The following is a 23,182-nucleotide window of genomic DNA, read 5'->3' as shown; positions in this document are numbered from 1 at the left end:
TCATCCTTAGACTGCAACTGAATCTGTTCTCATCAGCTGGCACATGATAGGTGGTAAATGACTCGTTGGAAGAGACTCCGGGAAACAGCAGAGACACTTAGCTCAAGGTCAGAAGATTTCTAGACCAGCGCTGTCCAGTAGAAATCTAGTGCAAGCCACAAATGTGAGCCATATATGTTGTTTAAAATTTTTTAGTAACCACATTTTTTAGAGTTAAAAAAGGTAAAATTAATTTTAATATTGTATTGTATTATTAGATATATCCCAATCATTTCAACATGTCAATGTGAAAAATTATTGATGAGATACTTTACATTCTTTTTTCCATATGGAATATTTGAAATCTGATGTGTATTTTACACTTACCAGCAAATCTCAATTCAGACTAGCCACATATGGCCGGAGGCTACCATATTGAACAGTGCAGGTCCAGATCCTTTTCAGTCACTAAGTTCCTAGGTAATTCTCCAAGAGACATTTCCTTCCTTGGGTCTCCGTTTCTTCATAATTTAAACAGAGTCTAAGCCAAATGTTCTTGTTTCTAGCACTGACCTTCTGTGATTTTTTCAAATTTAGCCAGTCCCTTTCTCCTCTCTCTTTACTCACCTCCTTTTCTCCCCCATTTTCCCATTTCTCTTTCCCTATTTCTTCTCCCCTCATCCTGAGTTCTTTTCTCTGGCTAAACCCAGGGTGGGGTGGGCAGGGGGAGGGATGGTGGCTCACACCTGTAATACCAGCATTTCAGAAGGTCGAGGCAGGAGGATCTCTTGAGCCTAGGAGTTTGAGACCAGCCTGGGCAACATAGGAAGACACCATCTCTATGTAAAATTTAAAAACTGTAGCCAGGTGCAGTGGCTCATGCCTGGAATTGTAATCCCAGCACTTTGGGAAGCCAAAGTGGGCAGATCATTTGAACCCAGGAGTTCCAGACCAGCCTGGGCAACATGGAAAAACCTCATCTCTGAAAAAAAAAACACAAAAATTAGCCAGGCATGGTGGTGCTTGCCTGTAGTCCCAGCTACTTGGGAGGCCAATGTGGGAGGATCGCTTGAGCCCAGGAGGTCGAGGTTGCAGTGAGCCATGATCATGCCACTGAACTCCAGCCTAGACAACAGAGCTGCCCAGAGCTGCTTGTCACCTTAGTTTCCTAATCTGTAAAATGGTAATAATCCTCACCTCGGAGTTTGTTGGGGGTGGGGAGGTTAATGTGATGGCATAAATGAAAGAGCATAATAAATATTGTTATCTGTAACCACACATTTTTAAACGAGGCTGGGAAAGGAGAAGCATATTTCTCCCAGGAGGCACAGGTGCTTGAATCTGTGTTTCTTTGTTGTGTTTTGTTTTTTGAGACAGGGTCTTGCTCTGTCGCCCAGGTTGGAGTGCAGTGGTACGTTCTCAGCTTGCTGCAGCCTTGACCTTCTGGGTAGCTGAGACCGCAGGTATGCGCTACCACGCCCGGCTAATTTTTGTATTTTTTTTTTTTTTATAGAGATAGGGCTTCGCCGTGTTGCCAAGGCTGGTCTTGAACTCCTGAGCTCAAAAGATCCACCTGCCTCCGCCCCCTAAAGTGCTGGGAATACATTCATGAGCCACCACACCCAGCCAAATGAGTGCTTTTTATGTGATCCACAATCATAAATAACTCTTTTTTTTTTTTTTTTTTTGAGACGGAGTCTCGCTCTGTCGCCCAGGCTGGAGTGCAGTGGCACGATCTCGGCTCACTCCAAGTTCCGCCTCCCAGGTTCACGCCATTCTCCTGCCTCAGCCTCCCAAGTAGCTGGGACTACAGGCGCCCGCCATCACGCCCGGCTAATTTTTTTGTATTTTTAGTAGAGACGAGGTTTCACCGTGTTAGCCAGGATGGTCTCCATCTCCTGACCTCGTGATCCGCCGGCCTCAGCCTCCCAAAGTGCTGGGATTACAGGCGTGAGCCACCGCGCCCGGCCCATAAATAACTCTTTTGCTTCATACAGAAGGTCTTTGCAGTCATTTAACTGTATTCTTTTTGTAACTATCATTCCCATTTTACAGAGGAGAACATGTACTTTGCCCAAGGCCACACAATGAAGCGTAGAACTGGGGTTATGCTCTTAATTATGCTATGCCAAGTGAGGTCTCCACCTAGGTACCCCAGCAACACACAAAAGTCACTTGTTTTAGGGCACTTAATGTCATGGTGTCAAGGTCTGGTTTTTTTTGTTTTGTTTTGTTTTTGTTTTTGTTTTTTTAGAGACAGGGTCTAGTTCTGTCACCCAGTCTGGAGTGCAGTGGTTTGATTCTAGCTCACTGCAGCCTTGAACTCCTGGGCTGAAATGATCCTCCCATCACGGCCTTCCAAAGTGCTTGGATTACAGGTGTGAGCCACCACACCCAGCTTGTTTACTTTTCACATGTTCCTTCTTTATTATGAGCTCCGTGAGGTCAGGGAGTGACTTTGCACCATTGCAACTCCAGCACATACATCTGAGCCTGACAGACAGTAGGCACTTCGTTGGTGGAGGATGTTCTAGGAAAATGTATGTTCAAAGGCCTGCAGGTGTAAAATAGCATGGTTAATCTCCGAACTATTTAAGTAGGTAAGTTCTACTGAAGTATAAGTTTGAGAAGAGAAACTAGTTCTCATTGTTTGAGTCACGGACTGTGGGCGAAAAGGTGCCACATTTGGAGAATATGCTCACAGGGAGCAATAGCTTCCTTTGCTTCCCCAAACGTCACTGATGGTGAGGCTCCTGCTGCACAGGAGCCTGGAGAAGTAACAAAGATCACAAAGGGCCTGCCTTGTACTTGAGGCTAAACATTTGGAGTTTACAGTGTAGGTAATGTGAAGTCCATGAGAGATTGTATTTATTTTTAAACCATCCAGCCCATAATGTCATGTGAGAGATTTTAAACAGCGAGACTCAAAGGGAAAGTAACGGGCCCGGTAGCATGGCTAACTAATAATAAAACAAATCTCGGCCAAGGGGCCTTTCTATCTCAGGGCTCTTTCCACCACACTTGCACGGCTTCGGTGGAAACCTAACAATTCTGGAGTGGGTAGACTAAGCGGCCGAGGTTCCAAAAAAACGTCTGACACCTTCTAAAAGTATAACAATGAACCAGCCTCTAAAATTACGGTTTTATGAAACCAAGGCACTTTCTTTCGTGAAGGAATTCCGTTGGCAACACCTTCGCAGTGATGCCCCGCTTTCTGGAACCCCTGCCCAGCGCCCCCTTCATTTTAGTCCTTCTCCGGAGCCTCACTCTCCCACCTCTTCTCTCCCATTGTTTCGACCTACTCCCGCTGAGGCAAGCTGGGAAGTGTAGTTGCACGCCCTGCTGCCTGAGTCGGTTAGGTAGCTCTAAAAACTCGTAACTCCACAACAGCTCAATCGATTTTCGAGAGGTGGGGTAAAGCCTGGAAGGCTCAGCCGGTTTATCCGACGAGCAATCTGGGATTTGCAGTTTCCAGCGCCCGAAGTGGGCCCGCTAGCAGAGAGCTCTTGGACTCTAATCCCGCCCCCTACCCGAGCCTCGCGCATCCTGATGGCGTCACGCGGCCCCGCGAGGTCTCTGGGATACATGGTAGTCCTCAAGGCGGGTCTCACTCTTTGCCGCTGCAACTTGAGGACTACACTTCCCAGGAGGCAGCGCGGCGGCGCGCCGAGAACCACCCGAGGCCGTGATTGGCTGGTGAGCCGGCCGCACGCGGAGCAGCCTAAGGAGCAGCTCTGTTGCGACAGAGGCCGAGCAGCGAGGCCCGGTGAGTTAGGGGAAGGGGCGCTGTAGGGAGAAGGTGCCCGCCGGTGAGGGGGAAAGAGAATTAGAAGAGGAAGCAGGGACGGGGTTTGGATGGAGGGCTCTGCGAGGGGGAAGATAGGGCTAAGGGAGAGAAGCTGACGGGCGGGGTGGGGGAGGACCTGGGGGTGACAAGCGTGGAGACTCAGAGGGGACTCACGCGGGCGAGGACGAGTGCGTCTCGGCAAGAGGCTGGGCTCGACGGCCGGGTGATGTGGAGAGGGACGACCGAGAAGAGGCCCGAGACGGACGGGAGGAGGAAGCCCGGAAAGTGAGGCGGCTAGCTGAGTGCGGAGCGCCAAGTTGTAGGGAACCCGGATACGGGGACCTCCGCTGAGGGGCAAAACTTGGTCCCCAGCCGGAGGCCCTGAAAGAAGGAGCGTTTCCAAAGTGAGGCAGTCCGTGGGGGACTGGTGCCTGTGGGAAGAGATGTTAAGATTAGAAGAGCCGCTGAGAATCGGCATTGGTTTGAGAGGCCCTGACCAAGTTGGGACAGACGAGGCAGGGGCAGATCAGGGCATCAGAGGCTTGATATTGATAGGAAGATTCCTGAGAGGGATGGAGCAGGGCCCAGGCATTCTTACTAGTAAGTTTAGAGTTTGGGGGTATCTGTTTGCCTTCCTTCAGGCTCCCTGAAACAACAGTAACCTACCCCTGTGGGTCATCATCATGCCCTCCGACCTGGCCAAGAAGAAGGCAGCCAAAAAGAAGGAGGCTGCCAAAGCTCGACAGCGGCCCAGAAAAGGACATGAAGAAAATGGAGATGTTGTCACAGAACCACAGGTGGCAGAGAAGAATGAGGCCAATGGCAGAGAGACCACAGGTGAATTGAGGGAGGGGTGAGTTGGGGATGGTTGCTAAGACTTAATGCATGCCCCAGCCAGAGTTGGAATCTTGATGCTGGGGGCAGTGGAGAATGTATCTGGTGTCATGCAACTTTTCATGATGAATCAAATCAATAGAGTTGGAATTTGTGCCACCCTGTCATTGAGCAAGGAAGCCGAAGACGCGGTTCTCACATACTCAGTGGCAAGCGGATGTGAGAGTTGCTGAGCTGCCTTGCTGCTCTATTAGACTGTGAGGAGGGGGTCAGTTCCCTGACCCTTTCTCAGTTTCCATTTCTAAGCATGGTGACCAATGTGCCAGGTTCTTTGCTACATTATACAATAAGCGTGTCCTCTCACAGGGGTAGTGGCTCTACCTACAAGAGAGTAACTTACGAGTTGTTTTACGGGGTTTTTCCTGGGAGAGAGCTCCCTTTCTGTTATTTATATTTTGGGAAATATTTATTATTTCTCAAGTGCTAAACATGGTGCTACACACTGAGGTACTACAGTCTTCCCTCCAAAAACTTACCGTCTAGACTGGGAAACATGGCAATATGCGGTAAAGACTATTCCAGGCCCTTGGCAGTCCAATCCCAGCCCTCTTCCCTGCTCCCTGAAAACTCCCTAAACAGCCTTCTGCTCCATCCAGACTATTTATTATCTCTTGGATAGTCACCACATCTCTGTCCTTTCACACACTGAATTATAATACCGTCATGTTTTTGCTAGCTACATTTGACATTTCTGTCAAGGCCTAGCTCAAGATAGTGAAGCTTCTCTCAGTCAAACCTGACCACATTCCTTTTGCTGTCTTTTAGTGTTACTTACCTTTTTATGTTGTATCTCCTGTTTCTTTGTCTGAATTGTTTCATCTTCGAGTGCAAGGACCCTGTCTTGGGTTTTTTTTTTTTTATGACTTGCTTCTCAGATAGACACTAAGTAAATGTTTGAAGAGGAAAGGAGAATTAGTCGTGCAAATCGTAACAGACAGGCATTCAGCAAAGGGGGAGTTAGAAAGTGATCAGAAGGAGCAATAAAGCCAGGCTGTGGGGAAGTTTGATTCCTGGCCACAGTAGTGGAGGACAGAAGTTATGAATGATGTGAGTAAGTAAACAGATATGAGAGGACAAAACAAGGGCAAGGGAGGTTACAGTTAAAAGGGTGGGTGTCCAAGCAATCAGGGTGTCGGGGCAGCTCTGTGTCATTGTGTACTCTGTAAAGCTTGGGAAACATCTGAGTGCTCAGCAGGATCGGAGCCCGGTCCTTCAGGATGTTCACCTTTGTGGAGAGCCGAGTCTGTCTCACAGCCATCTTCTCAAACTGCTTTTCTATCTCCAGAAGTAGATTTGCTGACCAAGGAGCTAGAGGACTTTGAGATGAAGAAAGCTGCTGCTCGAGCTGTCACTGGCGTCCTGGCCTCTCATCCCAACAGTACTGATGTTCACATTATCAACCTCTCACTCACCTTTCATGGTCAAGAGCTGCTCAGTGACACCAAACTGGAATTAAACTCAGGCCGTCGTTATGGTCTCATTGGTTTAAATGGAATTGGTGAGGCCCTTGGAAGGGGAGGTGGGAGGTATCTCTCCTTAGCTCATCTGTCACTCACAAGTATTTATTTAGCATCAACTGTGTTCAGAGCAAAGCATTTAGAATATGGGTGGGAGACCAGATTATGTCCAGGGGAAAGGAACTAGCAACGCAGAGCAGTATGTGTTATGTACAGGTTGAGTATCCCTTATCTGAAATGCTTGGAACCAGAAGTGTTTCAGATCTTGGAATATTTGCATTATACTTACCGGCTGAGCATCCCTAATCCAAAAACCTGAAATCCTCCAATGAGCATTTCCTTTAAGCATCATGTGAGCGCTTAAAAGGTTTTGGATTTTGGAGCATTTTGGATTTTCAGATTAGGGTGTGTCCACCGTGTACCACATGAGTAGTTACAGCAGGTGCTGGAGAAGTTGGTCAGGGGCGTGTGAAGCTGTGGTTAAGTGAAAAAAGCTTCAGAGAAGGGGTGGGGCAAGAATTGGAGGAAAGTTAGAAAGGAATCCCAAGAATGGGGGCTGGCAAGATTTGAACAAATGAAGGGAAGAAAGGTCCTCAAAAAAAAAAAAAAAAAACATGGATGAGGTCCCAGTTTGGCTGGGGTGGAAGAACTAGTGGTGAAGAGGGATAGGGGAAGTTCACTGTACCAAGCGTCTGCTGCTCTCCCCTCTCAGGAAAGTCTATGCTGCTCTCTGCTATTGGGAAGCGTGAAGTGCCCATCCCTGAGCACATCGACATCTACCATCTGACTCGAGAGATGCCCCCTAGTGACAAGACACCCTTGCATTGTGTGATGGAAGTCGACACAGAGCGGGCCATGCTGGAGAAAGAGGCAGAGCGGCTGGCTCATGAGGATGGTAGGGCTCCAGACCGGGGCATAGGGGTGGGCGTCCTCCCAGAAAGGCCCCCAGGAGCCTCATGGCCGTACACTGTCCACAGCGGAGTGTGAGAAGCTCATGGAGCTCTACGAGCGCCTGGAGGAGCTGGATGCTGACAAGGCAGAGATGAGGGCCTCGCGGATCTTACATGGACTGGGTTTCACACCTGCCATGCAGCGCAAGAAGCTAAAAGACTTCAGTGGGGGTTGGAGGATGAGGGTTGCCCTTGCCAGGTGAGTCCCTCCCTCCTTCCCTACCCCCATAACTCCCCCATCTCTACAGAGTTTAGTGTTCACTCCAGTGGAACTGTTTGGAACAGGAGTCAGTGGTAAGTGTCAAATGAGACATGGACATCTGCAGTGTGGAGGGGGTTGTTGTGTATAGGCTAGAGAGAGAGCTTCCTGGCTGAAGTGGTAGAGTGACTCAGGTTTCTGTTGGATTCTTAGCACCCAGCACAGAGTTTAGAGATCCTAGGGGTAGTCCTAGGTAAAACGGTGGAGTAGGTCTGTTTCTGTCCTCTCACCAGGATTCCCTTTCCACCCTTTTTGTGCTGTAGTCCTGCTAATTCCAGCTTTAAAGATAAAATGTTAGACAGCTGTTACGATAGCTGTTGTTCTTATTCTCTTGTGGCCTGGACTCAAAGTGAGTTTCCCTAGACCAGTATTCCCCCAATAATCCCCCCAGAGTCACTAAACAGGTAATTCCTTGCCCCATCATTCTCTGTGAAGGGAATTTATAAGACTTGATATACTGCTCTAGAAAGTTGCCTGCATGTGCCTTAGAACATAAGCACAGTGGTTCCACATATTAGCAAGGATTAGCTGCCTCCGGTTCACCCAAGGAGCTTTTAAAAACACAGATTTCTGGTTTGGGAACCAGAGCTTTAGAGTCTATCCCTTGCTAGACTCTGGCCACCCCACGAGATAGGTCTATCTTCAGACCTTCAGATAGGTCTAATTTGTTTTAGCAGTTTATTTCCTCTGTATTTTTTTGTCTTCTCCAAAGTTGAAGTCTCCAACTTCAGTGCACAAGGCTCATAAACTCGTAAAGACTTCTACAGCCTTGCCTCAAACTGTCCTTATATGCTTCTGAGCCCCGTATTCTACTCCTTGACTTGTTTCTCTTCTTTCTGTCCTACTTCTCCTTTTCCCTCTGAGGTATAGAGCCTAAAATTGATTTCAAGACTCAAGCCAGGAGCCTACTCAGAATTGCATGTAGCAGGCAAGTTTGTCCCCTCCTGTGTCACATCCATTGTAATTCTGAGGTGCTTCTGTCTCCTTTACTGTCCTTCAGAGCCCTCTTTATTCGGCCCTTCATGCTGCTCCTGGATGAGCCTACCAACCACCTGGACCTAGATGCTTGCGTGTGGCTGGAAGAAGAACTAAAAACGTAAGAGGGTGGAATGGGGGATGTGAGCGGGCAGGTCCCAAAGGGGGAATCTAGAAAATGGATGCCCAGAAACTGCACTGATGTTAGAGTGGTGAGAAAGGAACTGAAGGAAGGCCAGAGTTCACTTGCTTGGGCAAGCAGTGAGCACCTTTAGGGCTGTTTAGGGCTGGCCTTTTTGTTTGATTGTTTTTCTTTAGTTTGAAATTTATGAGCTTTTTTTAAAAAAAAAAAATCCTTGTTGGTTTTGTCCATATTTCAAATTCAACATCTTAACTAAAGACTTTTTTTTTTTCTTAATTGTATAAGGCTAAAAAGGAGGTCTTCCATCTAAGATCATGATGCAGTGACAAAGGAAAATATAGCCAATATGGTCATGGTCCTACAGCTAAAGAGCTGAATAAGCTGGAATATTGTACCAATTTTAAAAGAAGGCTTTAGTGGTACAGTGACTTAGTACCTTCTTTCAAAAAGTAAAGCGTTTTGTTTTTTATTGTGTCTGTACCAATTCTTCCCACCCACAGTTTTGGATACATTCGTGGGTGTATTTGTGTACATACACGTTTCTGTTTACTATCACTGTTACTACCATCTCCACCCCATTCTGTTGAAAATCAGAACAGAAGATTGAGGAAACTCAAGCTGTCTCGCCACACTGAAAGGCGTCCAAATACCCTTGCAGTTAGATTGTCCAGTGGTGGCTTAGGTGTTTGCTGACAGCCAGGAATTGGACAGCACATCTAAAAGGTGCTTAGGGATAAGGATGGGCCTGACTTTCAGTTCACCTGTTGTCAGCTAGCTCCCATGGTTGAGCTCTTCACTAATTGGTTCTTTGGCTTTGCAGTTTTAAGCGCATTTTGGTCCTCGTCTCCCATTCCCAGGATTTTCTGAATGGTGTCTGTACCAACATCATTCACATGCACAACAAGAAACTGAAGTATTATACGGTGAGTGGGCCTCGGCTTCTTTCTGGTAATCTCTGTGCATACCAATTCTCTGAAATTCTCTTAAAAAAAATAAATAAATAAAAAGGCCGGTGTGGTGGCTTATGCCTATAATCCCAGCATTTTGGGAGGCCGAGGTGGGTGGGTCACTTGAGGTCAGGAGTTCGAGACCAGCCTGGCCAATATGGTGAAACCCTGTCTCTACTAAAAATACAAAAAAATTAGCCAGGTGTGGTGGCAGGTGCCTGTAGTCCCAGCTACTTGGGAAGCTGAGGCAGGAGAATCACTTGAACCCTGGAGGCGGAGGTTGCAGTGAGCTGAGATCACACCACTGCACTCCAGCCTAGGTGACAGAGCAAGACTCCGTCTCAGAGAAAAAAAAAAAAAAATACCTACCTATTAGCTCCTTTCTACCTATTGCTATAAAAAGATATGGACAAGGAGTCCTACCACCTGTTTTATTTTAATCCCAAAGTCATTGCTTTCAGGCCATAGTTCATGGATTGGCAGCCTCTGCACACATGGTGTATGTTTGCCTTGTGGCAAAGAAGTTGACTTTTCACGGTGACCAGGCAGGCCCTGCTCCCATCTGCCTTGCCTCTTTTTTTCTGGAAACAGAATCTCATTCCGTCACCCAGGCTGGCATGATCTCAGCTCACTGCAACCTCTACTTCCTGAATTCAAGCAATTCTTGTACCTCAGCCTTCTGAGTAGCTGGGACTACAGGCATGCACTACCACGTCTGGCTAGTTTTTGTATTTTTAGTAGAGACGGGATTTTGCCATGTTGGCCAGGCTGGTCTTGAACTCTTGACTTCAGGTGATCTGCCCGCCTCGGCCTCCCAAAGTGCTGGGATAACAGGCATGAGCCACCATTTACCCCACCTCCCATGACCACAGGAGAATGGGGGTCAGATCTCAATAGCCCACTGTTGTGCCTTGCCTTTTCATTTTATATTTCAAAAAGCATATAAGAAATTAACAATTGATATCCTCTTCATTCATAGTCATAGGAGTATTAGTTTTTAATATAGCCTTCCAGAAACTTCATGTATACTTGCACACATTTGTAGAAAATGTCATATATACATAATCTTTTTCTTCTTATACAATTGCAGCTTTTTTTTTTTTGAGATGGAGTCTTGCTCCGTCACCAGGCTGGAATGCAGTGGCGCGATCTGGGCTCATTGCAACCTCCGCCTCCCAGGTTCAAGGGACTCTCCTGCCTCGGCTTCCTGAGTAGCTGGGACTACAGGCGCGTGCCACCACGCCCAGCTAATTTTTGTATTTTTAGTAGAGATGGGGTTTCACCATATTGGCCAGGATGGTCTCCCTCTCTTGACCTTGTGATCAGCCTGCCTTGGCCTCCCAAAGTGCTGGGATTACACCGCACCTGGCCTCTTTTTTCGTGAGATGGGGTCTGTCTCTGTCACCCAGGCTGGAGTCCAGTGGCGTGATATTGGCTCACTGCAACTTCTGCCTCCCAGGTTCAAGCGATCCTCCCACCTCAGCCTCCCAAGTAGCTGAGACCACAGGCACATGCCACCATACCTGGCTAATTTTTATGTTTTTAGTAGAGACGGGGTTTCGCCATGTTGGCTAGGCTGCTCTCAAACTCCTGGCCTCAAGTGATCCATCCACCTCAGCCTCCCAAAGTGCTGGGATTACAGGTGTGAGCCACTGCACCTGGCCACAGTTACAATTTTAATAATCGTTCTGTAGGTTGCTTTTTTAAATTTAGTATATTTTGGACTGCTTTCCATGTGAATATATATAAATCAACCACAATCTTTTCAGTGACTGCACAGTATTTCGTTATGTGTTTATCCTGTAACTTGTTAGGCCCTTTCTGATGGATATTTAGCTTGAGTCCAGTTTTTGTTTGCAGATAGAAACTATGGTAGTCCACTTATGCAGGGTTTGTCAGCTTCTAAATCTGAATGGTCTGTTTTCCCCTCTGGAGACAGCTCTTGTAGTCTTTTGTGGGGCTTCAGCCTCTAGGGTCCGGGGGAGGAATAGGAGGTGGTATTGGAAGGCTCTGAGCCTTGTGACGTCTGTATGACCATGATTTTCAGGACTATTCCCAGTGCCACAGCTGTCTTTCTAGCTAACCTAAGGATTTGTGCTGGAGCCTGGCCCTGGCTGGGCTGAGCGAGGGGCATAGAATTGAAAAGACTCTGATTTGAGGTTAGGATATGCTTCTGTAATGCACTTCCTCTCTTCTTACTGCACAACCTTAGAGCCAGGGCCAAATCAGTGCCATCCCTCATCCCCCTAAACTCTGAGTGAGAATCCAGGATTGAAACCCAGGTTAAAGCTGCCCGCCTTACCTGGCACATTTCCATGCAGGGTAATTATGATCAGTATGTGAAGACGCGGCTAGAGCTGGAGGAGAACCAGATGAAGAGGTTTCACTGGGAGCAAGATCAGATTGCACACATGAAGGTAGGGAGACTGCAGAGTCAGGCTCATGGCCTCCTGTCTGAAACAAGCAGGGGGCTTGCACGAGGGCATTTTGAGAAGTGGGAGTGATGGAGGAGGTCGGGAAGAAGTTACGATCACCATTTTTACCCTGGATTGAAGATGAATTGTTGAGCGCCTGCATGTACTCCCAAGCTCCCTTTGGTCTCTTTTAGAACTACATTGCGAGGTTTGGTCATGGCAGTGCCAAGCTGGCCCGGCAGGCCCAGAGCAAGGAGAAGACGCTACAGAAAATGATGGCATCAGGACTGACAGAGAGGGTCGTGAGCGATAAGGTGAGGTGTGATTGGGTGGGGTTGGGTGGCCTAAGGTGAGGTGGATAAGAAAGGTGAGGTGGATAAGAAAGGAGCCTCTTGATAAATGCCCTCTTTTCTTCCTAGACACTGTCATTTTATTTCCCACCATGTGGCAAGATCCCTCCACCTGTCATTATGGTGCAAAATGTGAGCTTCAAGTATACAAAAGATGGGGTAAGTTCAGGGCAGGGCATGGGTGGCTGGGGTGTATCTTAGGGTGAGTGGCAGCTCTTGGGAGTCGCTCCTGTTCTATGCTGACCACACCTGCTAGCCCACGTGCTCTGGGGGATTTTCAGGTGTGGCAGTTGGGGTGCCTCATCCAAGGCTGCTCGCAGGCCATTCTTCGTGTATATGGAAAGAAGACTACTCAGCTGGGTTGGTGGGCAGAGGCAGTGGGCGAGGCGGGGTCTGCTATGAGTGCTTCCTCCCGCTACTCTCCCTTCCTCCTCTCTTCATGACTGGGGATTCAGCGGGCTTGGTGTGCTGGTCAGAGCAGATCCGTATTCTAGCCTTGTGTCCATATCTCTCTCATCCCCACCTCAGCCTTGCATCTACAATAATCTAGAATTTGGAATTGACCTTGACACACGAGTGGCTCTGGTAGGGCCCAATGGAGCAGGGAAGTCAACTCTTCTGAAGCTGCTAACTGGAGAGGTATGGTGCCAAGGTGGGCGTGGATCCCTCTAAGATTAGGCCTTGCGATGGCTAAGGAAGAGGGGAGTGATGCAGAGACTACTACTTTGGGAGGGCCTGAGTACCCTGGTGGTGAGTGAGCCATCTGGAGGTGTGGAGCAGCAGACAGGAGAGGGGGAGTGTCTGGTTGGACAGTGCTGAGGCTGGGGGCTGTTTTCCTGGGACAGGGATAGGTAGGGAGGAGTCTTTTAGAGTGCGTGTGTGAATACATGTATGTGTTTGAGCACGTTTCTATTTTCTTTTTTTTTTTTTTTTGAGGCGGAGTCTCGCTCTGTTGCCCAGGCTGGAGTGCAATGGTGTGATCTCGCTACAACCTTCATCACCCAAGTTCAAGCAATTCTCCTGCCTCAGCCTCCCAAGTAGCTGGGATTACAGGCACGCGCCACAGCTAATTTTTTTGTATTTTAGTAGAGATGGGGTTTCACCATGTTCATTAGGCTGGTCTTGAACTCCTGACCTCATGATCTGCCCATCTCGGCCTCCCAAAATGCTGGCGTGAGCGACCGCACCTGGCCCATGTTTCTATTTTCAATCAGAGCATTTAGAATATAGGAACATCTGTGCATTTAGGGATGCTGCAGTTTCTCAAGTAATGTCATTTCATTAATACTGATGAAAAATAGAAATGATTCCCAGCTGGGGCCACTGTCTTTGTGGAGTTTGCACTTTCCCTTTAACGTCTACATGGGTTTTCTCTGGTACTTCAGTTTCTTCCCACATTCCAAAGCTGCACCCGTCAGGTTACTTGGCACGTCTCAGTGGTTCCACTCTGAATGAGTGTGGGTGTGTGTGAGGGCATCCTGTAATGGAATGGTGTCCTCATCAGGGCTGGTTCTTGCCTTGTTCCCCCGGTTGTGGGATGGGCTTCGGCTGCCCATGATCCTAAACTTGAATAAGCAGGTTGGAAAATGATAGAATGAATGAATATAAAATATTGTAAAAGAAAAATTCATAAAGTTTATGATAATCATACAAATGCAGTCAGCAAACCAGCCACATTCGTGATTATTTTTGAATTGTGTGGTGGTAGGGGGTGCTCCTTACAGTTTTCCCTTTGCAAACATTTATTCCTTGGTTTAACCCACCACTCTTACAATTGCCATCACTCACTGATTCACCAAAAATTGAGTAAATATCTTACCTTGTTTTTATTAATCTTTCTTAAGTGTATGTATAGCTCACATGTATTTTAATGTTGAATATTAGAAGTGACTGGGTTTTTTGGCCAGGTGCCGTGGCTCACACCTGTAATCCCAGTGCTTTGGGAGGCTGAGGCAGGCAGATCACTTGAGATCAGGAGTTTGAGACCAGCCTGGCCACATGGTGAAACCCTGTCTCTACTAAAAATGCAAAAAAATTAGCCAGGTGTGGTGGCGGGTGTCTGTAATCCCAGCTACTCCAGAATCTCTTGAGCCTGGGACGGAGAGGTTGCAGTTAGTCGAGATCTCGCCACTGCACTCCAGCCTGGGCGACAGAGCGAGACTCCCTCTTAAAGAAAAGAATCTTTGGATCTTTATTTAGAAGTTTGGTGATCTTTTTTTGTGACCAAAAATGCTGCAGGAACCTAATTCTTATTTATATCAGTTAGCTTGTGGCAAAATTAGTTTTGTTATATGTTGTTTCACTTAAAGTGAAACTTTAAAATAGGTTGTTTCTAAGAACCTATTGATGACAGTGAAAATTTTGAGGACTTAACTGTTTTTAATTTTAGAAAATGTATGTTGCACCTACATCCAAGTCCTTTGTTATACAGCATAGTGCATTCTGCAGTAGACATTTCATAACTACTTAAATTGTATCTTTGCCTGTTGAGAACATTTGCTTCAGTACATCTTCCTAAATATTTTTAGAGTGGCCAGAATAGCAGTGTGTGAGTTGGTGATGTATTCTTTTTAGAAAGTTGAGTCTTGTTCAGTGTGAACATGTGTTTGTTTGCCTGCTCTGCCTGTGTCTGTTTCTAACTGGGCTTCCTTTGTTTCATGCTTACGTTTCTACTTTTTTCTTCCTAGCTACTACCCACAGATGGCATGATCCGAAAACACTCTCATGTCAAGATAGGGCGTTACCATCAGGTACAGGCCTGGGGTTGGGATCCGGGGAATTGCCCAGGGTATAGGAAGGGGCTGTATCTGGCCGAGTTCCAGCCAGCCGCCCCCACCCCCTGGCAGGAATTCCAGCCTAGGTGGCTCCTACCTGCTTCTTGAACCCAGAACAGGTGCTTGGGATAGAAATAGGAAGTTACCTAGTAGGGTTCATTTTGAAGCGGGATGCCAGTCACACCCGGGTGGCTTCCATTTTTCCTGTAGCATTTACAAGAGCAGCTGGACTTAGATCTCTCGCCTTTGGAGTACATGATGAAGTGCTACCCAGAGATCAAGGAGAAGGAAGAAATGAGGAAGATCATTGGGCGATACGGTCTCACTGGGAAACAACAGGTCAGTAAAGGAGGGTGTGGTGGGGATGCCAGATAGCTGGGAGACTGTGGCTGGGTGGGTCAGGGGATACTGTCCTGGCAGCCTAGGTTTGGAAGCTATCCAAACCAGAGTCTCCTCCATTTGATTCCCCTAAGAACCTACTACATTTTCTTTAGGTTGTTATGTAATGGAGCATTTTGAGGGTGCAAGGATAGTGTGCCAGTCTCTGACATGCCCTTGTGCCATAGTGCTTGAGGGCAAAGGAACTTGTAATCTAGAAAACAAATTTCTGGATTCAGATCTGGAAGGATCCAATTCATTAAGATTTAATTGCCAAGAGAGTGAGAGGTATGGGCTTAGTAATGGCAAGAGCTTCAGGTTTCCAGATGAGTCTCTTTCAGGCCTCAAGAGACTAGTGGGTCTCTCTCAGCCTCACTTTTTATAAAATGGCGATGCTAATGGAGGAGTCAGGGAGAAATGAGGGAGAGATGAGTTGTGCTGTTTGGCGGGGATAATGCCAAGTTATATGTAGATTATGGTTCTACTCAGGTGAGCCCAATCCGGAACTTGTCAGACGGGCAGAAGTGCCGAGTGTGTCTGGCCTGGCTGGCCTGGCAGAACCCCCACATGCTCTTCCTGGACGAACCCACCAATCACCTGGATATCGAGACCATCGACGCCCTGGCAGATGCCATCAATGAGTTTGAGGGTGGTATGATGCTGGTCAGCCATGACTTCAGACTCATTCAGCAGGTGAGGCCCTGGCCAGGGGGTGGGGCACAGCAGAGAGCTTCTAGGAGGTTGGGTAGGGTAGTCATGGCATGTGGAGGGTGCATAATACCCACCTACTGAAAGAAGGGGCTCAGAGTGTAGACACAGGTGGTGAGGACCAGTTCTTATGCCTCTTTGGGGCTGCTTAGAAAGCCTTAACTGAAACACTTCAGTAGCTATCTGGAGATGTCAACCAACTTGGCATTTTGGGCCCAAATGGGAAAGAGAGTTGGGTAGAAAACAGGGTGTTTTTATTACCATCCCAAGATTCTTCAGTCCAAAAATAGTATTCTAAGGAGGATTTTGATTAGACAGCTACCACAGTCATTTGAGAAAAAGTTGTTGCTCATTCCTCTGAAGCTCTGGAGAAGATGGGAGGTGGAGAAAAGAAGGCTGAGAGTGAAGCCTCTGAATAGATCTAGTCCCTGCCAGGGAGCTGACAATAGGAGTAACACAGCAGTTCCTGGCTTGGAAAGCTTCAAACCTGATTATTGTACCCTTGGGTTAGAACATCCCAAATAACTTAGAAGTAGTGAGACAGTGAGTTGGATATGGGTTTGGGGGCGGAGTTTTCTTCCTAGACGCCGCTCAGGACAGTCTGCTGGGCAGAGGCAGGGACAGTGACTAGCCCAGGATTAAGTCTAGGTTTTGCTTTCTAGGTTGCACAGGAAATTTGGGTCTGTGAGAAGCAGACAATCACCAAGTGGCCTGGAGACATCCTGGCTTACAAGGAGCACCTCAAGTCCAAGCTGGTGGATGAGGAGCCCCAGCTCACCAAGAGGACCCACAACGTGTGAGCCCTCTACCTGGGCTCGGGTCAGGAGCTCCATCTGGGAACTAACAGCCGCTAACCTGACCAGCCGCTCAGGACAGGACGCTGGGGCTACACTCCTGCATTGTTGCAATACTGTTCCCCCAGCCTCTCCCCTGCCCCTCAACCTGCCTTAGCCGCACTCTCGTATCTACAGCTGGACAGTACCTGTCTGTTTTCCTGTCCTCCTTCCAGTTACATCTGTCCGTGTCTGGACTCGGCTGGCCGTTCCCTCCAGCCCCTTGCTGGTTATCTTACTCTGAGTGTGATGCAGTCAGAAGCACCTGCGGGTTAGCCCAAGGGCCCCAGCCCTGGATTTGGCCTGCGGAGGAGCTTAGGATCCTCGTTTACTGGGTTTTGGTGATGTTGGAGGAGTACCCCCCAGCCCACCGCCCCGATTCCTTTTTGCTTCTGGTTTGGAGCTCTGGACCAGGACCTTCGTCCTGGTCCGTTTTTAAATAATTATTTAACAGTGTAACTTTTAGACCTGCGTGACATCTACAAAGCGCCCAATAAAGAAAGAGGAAGCCACGGTCCCTACCTTCCTTTTCGGGTCTCTGGAGCCTTCTCCTCCCTTCAGTGCCAACATGCACTGCCCTCAGCAGGAGCTGGATCCAGCGTCAGTGTCTGGATGGAAACTGAAGACTAGTCCATAGGAGCTGGAAGAACTTTCTCCTTTTATTGCTGATGTGAAATTGTACCTTTTCTCAGGCCTGTGATTCACAGACTTTAACATGAATCAGAATCACCTGGAGGGCTCATGCGATCAGATTGCTAGATCTCGCCTCAGGGTTTCTGGTTCAATAGGTTTTGGGAGAGACCAAGAACTTTAACATTTCTAGCAAGTTTACAGGTGATGCTGTTGTTGCTGGTCTAGAGACTATTTTGAGAACCACTGTCCAGGAGCGTGGTTTTCTGATTGTGATCTGAGGTTCTGCTCCAACTGCACAGCAGTTGGGCTGCTGTTAAAAATACTGGCCAGGTGCGGTGGCTCACACCTGTAATCCCAGCGCTTTGGGAGGCCGAGGCAGGTGGATCACTTGAGCTCAGGAGTTCAAGACCAGCCTGGGAAACATGGCGAAACCCGTCTTTACGTGCCTGGAATCCCACCTGCCCAGGTGGCTAGGGTGGATGGATCGCTTGAGCCCAGGAGGCGGAGGTTGCAGTGAGCTGAGATTGCACCACTGCATTCCAGCCTGGGTGACAGAGCAAAACCCTGTCTCAAAAAAATGCAGACTGGCCAGGCACAGTGGCTCACACCTGTAATCCGACTGTAAGGTCATCACCTTGGGAGGCCAATGTAGGAGGATCAATTGAGCCCAGAAGTTCAAGACCAGCCTGGGCAAAGAAGGGAGGCCCCATCTCTACAAATAATAATAAAACGAACAGGGCATGATAGCATGTGCCTGCGGTCCCAGCTGCTCTGGAAAGAGGAGGCTCACTTGAGCCCAGGAGGTTGAGGCTGCAGTGAGCAGAGAACGTGCCACTACACTCCAGCCTAGGACAGACCGAGACACTGTCTCAAAAAAATAAAAAAATTCAGATTGCTGAGCATCAGACCTATTGATTAATGGCATTTGGTAGAATGAGAGGTGCAGAGATCAGGAGTTTGCATTTTCACACCAATGTCTGTGAACCTCTCTTCCTATTGGGATACAGGAAATGTTGTATTTTTACCTGTCCACAGCTGTAGTTTTCATCATCACTGTTGAATTCACTTCCAGCCCAGGATTCTGCATACCTTATCTGGGTCTTTTGAACTTGGATAGCATTTCGCCAGTGGCCGTCCTTCCTGGTGTGGATTCATTACTCTGCCTCTGAAATCAGCCATCCCTAGAGAAGACACTGCCATGATTTTTCAGTACTCATTATAATACAGCCAGGACTGGCAGGAGCAACTGTCCCAGATGGTGTTTAAACCCCTTAGGAGCTCATGATCTTGTTGGAAAGCCAGTAAGACAAAACCATACAGGACACAAATTAGATGCTAAATTGTGATTTAGATAGGAAACAGAAGTATTCAAAAAGGAGGGAAATTTCTTGTGAGTAGCTGCCCAGAAAGGTGGAATTGGTGTGCTCTCACTTGAAAAATGAGTAGGGTCTTCTCAGATGGCCACAAAGTCCAGGAGCTGCCCTGGGCAACAGGGACAAGAGCCTGCCGTGAGACACTGCAGCTGAGACAGACAGGAGTCCTCGGATCCCAGAGGGTACTGGCTTGACTGCTTTATGCCTTAAGTGGGGCCTGGAGCAAAACGGCCCAGGTTAGTCTGTCCTGAGAGTCCATAGCCTTGGTTCAGGGGAGAATGGCATCTGGAGAGTGGGCTGCTGGGATAATGGGGACAGTGAGGGACACAGCCCCTGATACTTAAGGAAGTGCTGGATATTGCTAAGAATCCAGGTAGTCTCGGGATCTCCAGAGTCTCCATGCTAGGACAGGAGATCTTCAGAACCGGGAGGAATGGAAATAGTCTAGTCAGCTTATTTGTCAAGAAAAATATCAACCTTGGTAATTTAAATAATGCTTTAAAAGTCCACAAAATACATATTTCTAAAATTAGCAGTGCCTTGTTTTGGGTTGAGAAATGGCCTGTTAATTCTCTTAAACCTTAGCGCGTAGGATGTGACCAGCCATTCAGAGCTGGGTGGAGAGGTAAGTTGATTGAGGGGTTGCTTGCTTTAACACAGCCAGCAGGTGATGCTGGTCTTTGGAACCCTTCCCCCGCCTCTCCATTTGTAACATCCTCTTTCCCCCCAAGCGCCTCTACCTTGCACATTGCTCCAGGTTTCTTTAATCACAGCATTCAAGGGCCTGAAATATTTGTTCCCCCATAGTGCTAAGTGAGACAATTGACTTTCTCCATTTTGCAATGGGTTTTCTTCCCTTTACCGCTAACTCCCAAGACCCCCACGTCTGCTTTTCTGGTGAGCACCTATTGCTTTTCTGCTTCTCGCCTCCTCCAGTGGTCGTCCTCCCTGTCAGCCTCTTCACCACGTGGGGAGCTTCTGCTATCTGCATCTAGTCCAGGCTCAGGCGTTTTGCTCATCTTCTGCCTTCAGTCCAAGCCTCATTATACTCCGCTCACACTGATTCCACTCTACCTTTCACACTGTTTCTTTCTCTCATTCTTCCCAATTAAAGGATACATCCTACAAGGATACAGCCTACAATGGGTGTATGAAGGGTATCCTTCATATACCCATTTGTGCCAAGAAGCAGCCTCTAGCTACTCGAGCCCTCCTCACCATGGGTACCACCACTTTTAGCCCCTTCACCCTTCTCTGGTTGTTTGATGTGAACCAGTCTTGTCTCTTCAGCTCCACTGGGGCCCAGTGAGGGAGGGAGCTTGCATTCCAGTCTCCAGCACTCTGAGCTGTGCTGGCACCTGTGTGCTCCGTGATTACAGGCTGGTGGGCTGGAGTTGGCTGAACTTCTAACAAGTGTGTAAATACACTGGGAGGTGGTTGGGTGGGGGAGGGGACCTGGTGAAGGGTTTCTTAATTCAGAGGGATTACTTGTGGGAGAGGAAGGAACAATTAGTCTCTTTTCAAGATTAGCCCAGAGCATGTTCTGGATTGGGATTGGATCACGCCCCTTACCTCCCACCGCCCCCGCCCCACTCTCCCAGGTGCATGTCCCCAGCCACACCTGGTGGGGCAGCTGACTTGATAAAAAGTAGCTCCGAGGGGGTGGGTGGGGGCTGTTCGAGGAGCAGGAGGATGAGCGCTGAGTATGGACAGCGGCAGCAGCCTGGGGGCCATGGGGGTCGCAGTTCTGGGAACAAAAAGTCCAAAAAGCGCTGTCGGCGCAAGGAATCCTACTCCATGTATATCTACAAGGTGCTGAAGCAGGTGAGTGCAGAGCAAGAATGTGTGTGAAGGATGCTCTCACAAAGCGCCTTGAAAGGGCACTGGCTGGAAGCGGGAACCCTGAGGTTAGTGTTGGCACTGGGGCAAGTGGCTCAGGCAGGCCGGGCCCCTCTTGAGGTGGCGGGACCTAATTTCTGAGGTCTCCACCTCTCTCAGGATCTGGGGCACCGGGGATAGGAGACAAAGCGTGCTCCCTGCTACCCTCCAGAAATTTATGGGAACGATGATGAGATAACGTGATTAGGTGGGACATAATTATAGGACAAGAGGAGCACACTTTCTGTGCCAGGTTGAAGGTGATCAGGTGCCAAACACATTATGATACAAACTGTGTTGGTGACGGAGAAGAGGAGTGATCGGGGTGAACTGGAGTCTTGGGGAAGGTCTTCTGCACAAGTGGCACTCAGTTCTTTGAGGGGCTTAGGGTTTGTCCACCTTATAGACAAACAGCTTGAGGCCCCTAAAGGCTCCATGGGGTTCCTGCATCACATGGCCTGACAGTGGCAGCGTCCCAGTTCCCCTGGCTCTGGGCAAGCCCCTAGCATCCTTCCTGTGTGTCCCTCTCCCCAACACACTGGGGCTGCAGGTACCCTATATTCATGCATGAAAAGCAGCTACTCCCAGGACTTGGAACACTGACAGTCAGTTTGTCTGGAGGATCCAAAGCTGCTGCTCAGCAGGGCCAAGGCCAGGGGGAGGCGGGGTCTCCAACCTGCTTGAAACTCTTACCCCTCTGTTAGAGCAGGCCCCAGAGGTAATGCCTGTCTCCAGTCCAAATCCCATTAGCAGTTTTAGTTAATTGACAACCTGGGTGCCTGGGAATGCTCTTGTGGGGTCGAGGTGGGGGGTGGGTCCAGCACTGATACGGGTTGGCTGAAGAGATGCACCAGAGGACAGACTGGTGCCCTGAAGAAAGTGGGTTAGGAGTGGGTATCACTGAGCCCTGTGTCTTAGCCTGATTTTGAGGGGCAAAAATTGCAACTGATGGGTGGGACCAGGCCTGGACTCGCAGAGGAGAGTGCTGCTGAGGGCCAACCCCTCGACCTCCTGATGTGGGTGAGAGCCCTAAGGAGAACGGGGTGTGCTGACAGCAGAGGGGGTTTGGGCAGAACCAGCCTTGTGCCAGGTGCAGATTTGCTGCTGGCAGTGGAGACCAGAGGTGGCAGGGAGGGTGGGTGGGACAGAGCCTCCTGGTTCTAGTGCTGTCTCCATCTCTGACTCCATGTAGGTTGTGGGACAGTCACTTCTCTCCCACTTCACATCTGACCAGGTCTACATACTCACATTTTAGGACTGCCATCAGTTCCCATTTGCTTCACTAGAGATCACTTAGTTCAAAAGCTTGTGTGACAGAAGAGGAAACTGAGGCCCAGAGGAAAGGGCCGTATTTGAGGTCGTAGTGATTCACAGTACAGCTGCAGAACAGGACTCTGCCCTCCTGGTCCAGGGCTGCAACTGTGTCACATGGACATGCTCACTGGTTATGTGCTCCACCAAGTTACATTCACAAACGTTTTGACACCACAGTCCCGCCTCTGGAAATAACCTTCCCTATGCTCACACAAGATTCTAAGATGGGCATTTACCATAGCACCATCTAATAGCAAAAACAACAAAAAGCACCCCAAACCCAAACCCTGAATGTTCGTGAAAAGAGGAATGGTGATAGGAAGTATGATACATCCATACCATGGAACACTATGCAAATGTATCAATGAAACCAGCAAGATGCATGTATAACTGGTCCCATTTGTTAAATATAGATGCTTGTGTGTGCTCATACAAGGAACTTAATCGTGTTACCTCTTGCAGTTGAAAACTTCTTTTAAAAAACTTGGATATACCATAGCAGTACAAAGAAAACATAAATCCCTATTTCCATGACTGTTGGCCTCTGGGAAGGGGCTGGTGAGGAGCCTCCTTGCCTTCTGCCTCTGGCTTCCTAGAGCCCCCAGCTCAGGGCTGAGGCTTGTAGTGTAGGCAAGACCCCCCCTCCCCTGGCCCCTTCCATTAACCGAGTGGTGCTCCCCTCTCTCCAGGTGCACCCTGACATCGGCATCTCTGCCAAGGCCATGAGCATCATGAACTCGTTTGTAAACGACGTGTTTGAGCGGCTGGCATGTGAGGCTGCCCGGCTAGCCCAGTACTCGGGCCGGACCACCCTGACATCCCGAGAAGTCCAGACGGCCGTGCGTCTGCTGCTGCCTGGGGAGCTGGCCAAGCATGCTGTGTCCGAGGGCACCAAAGCTGTCACCAAGTACACCAGCTCCAAGTGACCCAGGGTCTGACAAAAATAAAGGGTGAACTGTTTCTGTGCACTGTGGTGATTTGAAAGAAGGGTGTGTGAGGCCAGGGTGTGGTCTGGAGCAAGGGTGTCCTCACTTTGAGGCTACCACAGGTGAAGCAGCACTTCTTCAGATGTCTTAGAAACTGCTTTCTAGGTGTATCCCGTGAGCAACGTGTGATAGCTTTGTAAACATGTGAATG

At 48.6% G+C, this 23,182-nt stretch overlaps 2 protein-coding genes across 3 annotated transcripts; both read left to right on the top strand.

Moving 5' to 3' along the window:
- The first annotated feature begins 3,647 nt into the window (after positions 1-3,647).
- Positions 3,648-18,382, top strand: ABCF2 (ATP binding cassette subfamily F member 2). Of its 2 annotated transcripts, none has more exons than XM_055284594.2 (15): positions 3,648-3,745; positions 4,408-4,603; positions 5,946-6,158; positions 6,830-7,012; positions 7,095-7,266; positions 8,327-8,422; positions 9,264-9,366; positions 11,712-11,807; positions 11,999-12,118; positions 12,224-12,313; positions 12,683-12,793; positions 14,842-14,904; positions 15,139-15,267; positions 15,796-15,999; positions 16,677-18,382. In XM_055284594.2, exons 2-15 carry the CDS (start codon positions 4,450-4,452, stop codon positions 16,812-16,814), a joined length of 1,872 nt encoding a protein of 623 aa, XP_055140569.1. In that variant the 5' UTR covers positions 3,648-3,745; positions 4,408-4,449; the 3' UTR covers positions 16,815-18,382. The 2 variants fall into 2 exon arrangements, with proteins under 2 accessions (XP_055140569.1, XP_063498441.1); XM_063642371.1 differs by lacking the exon at positions 3,648-3,745 and adding an exon at positions 3,748-4,051.
- A 1,958-nt stretch (positions 18,383-20,340) lies between these two features.
- Positions 20,341-23,005, top strand: H2BK1 (H2B.K variant histone 1). The gene is made up of 2 exons (XM_055284622.1): positions 20,341-20,677; positions 22,735-23,005. The coding sequence occupies exons 1-2, from the start codon at positions 20,459-20,461 to the stop codon at positions 22,969-22,971; spliced, it is 456 nt and encodes a 151-aa protein (XP_055140597.1). The 5' UTR covers positions 20,341-20,458; the 3' UTR covers positions 22,972-23,005.
- The last annotated feature ends 177 nt before the right edge of the window (positions 23,006-23,182 follow it).

This window comes from Symphalangus syndactylus, chromosome 6 (genome assembly GCF_028878055.3).
Source record: "Symphalangus syndactylus isolate Jambi chromosome 6, NHGRI_mSymSyn1-v2.1_pri, whole genome shotgun sequence".
Classification (NCBI taxonomy): domain Eukaryota; kingdom Metazoa; phylum Chordata; class Mammalia; order Primates; family Hylobatidae; genus Symphalangus; species Symphalangus syndactylus.
The sequence above is the reverse complement of the archived record's forward strand: the minus strand, read 5'-3'. Positions and strand labels throughout refer to the sequence as shown.

Excerpts from the sequence above, each read along its gene's own strand:
- ABCF2 (XM_055284594.2), top strand. The coding sequence starts at position 4,450 with ATGCCCTCCGACCTGGCCAAGAAGAAGGCAGCCAAAAAGAAGGAGGCT. Across the intron at positions 7,013-7,094 it reads GCGGCTGGCTCATGAGGATG|CGGAGTGTGAGAAGCTCATG; the intron begins GTAGGGCTCCAG and ends CACTGTCCACAG. Across the intron at positions 9,367-11,711 it reads AGAAACTGAAGTATTATACG|GGTAATTATGATCAGTATGT; the intron begins GTGAGTGGGCCT and ends ATTTCCATGCAG.
- H2BK1 (XM_055284622.1), top strand. The coding sequence starts at position 20,459 with ATGTCCCCAGCCACACCTGGTGGGGCAGCTGACTTGATAAAAAGTAGC. Across the intron at positions 20,678-22,734 it reads TCTACAAGGTGCTGAAGCAG|GTGCACCCTGACATCGGCAT; the intron begins GTGAGTGCAGAG and ends CCCTCTCTCCAG.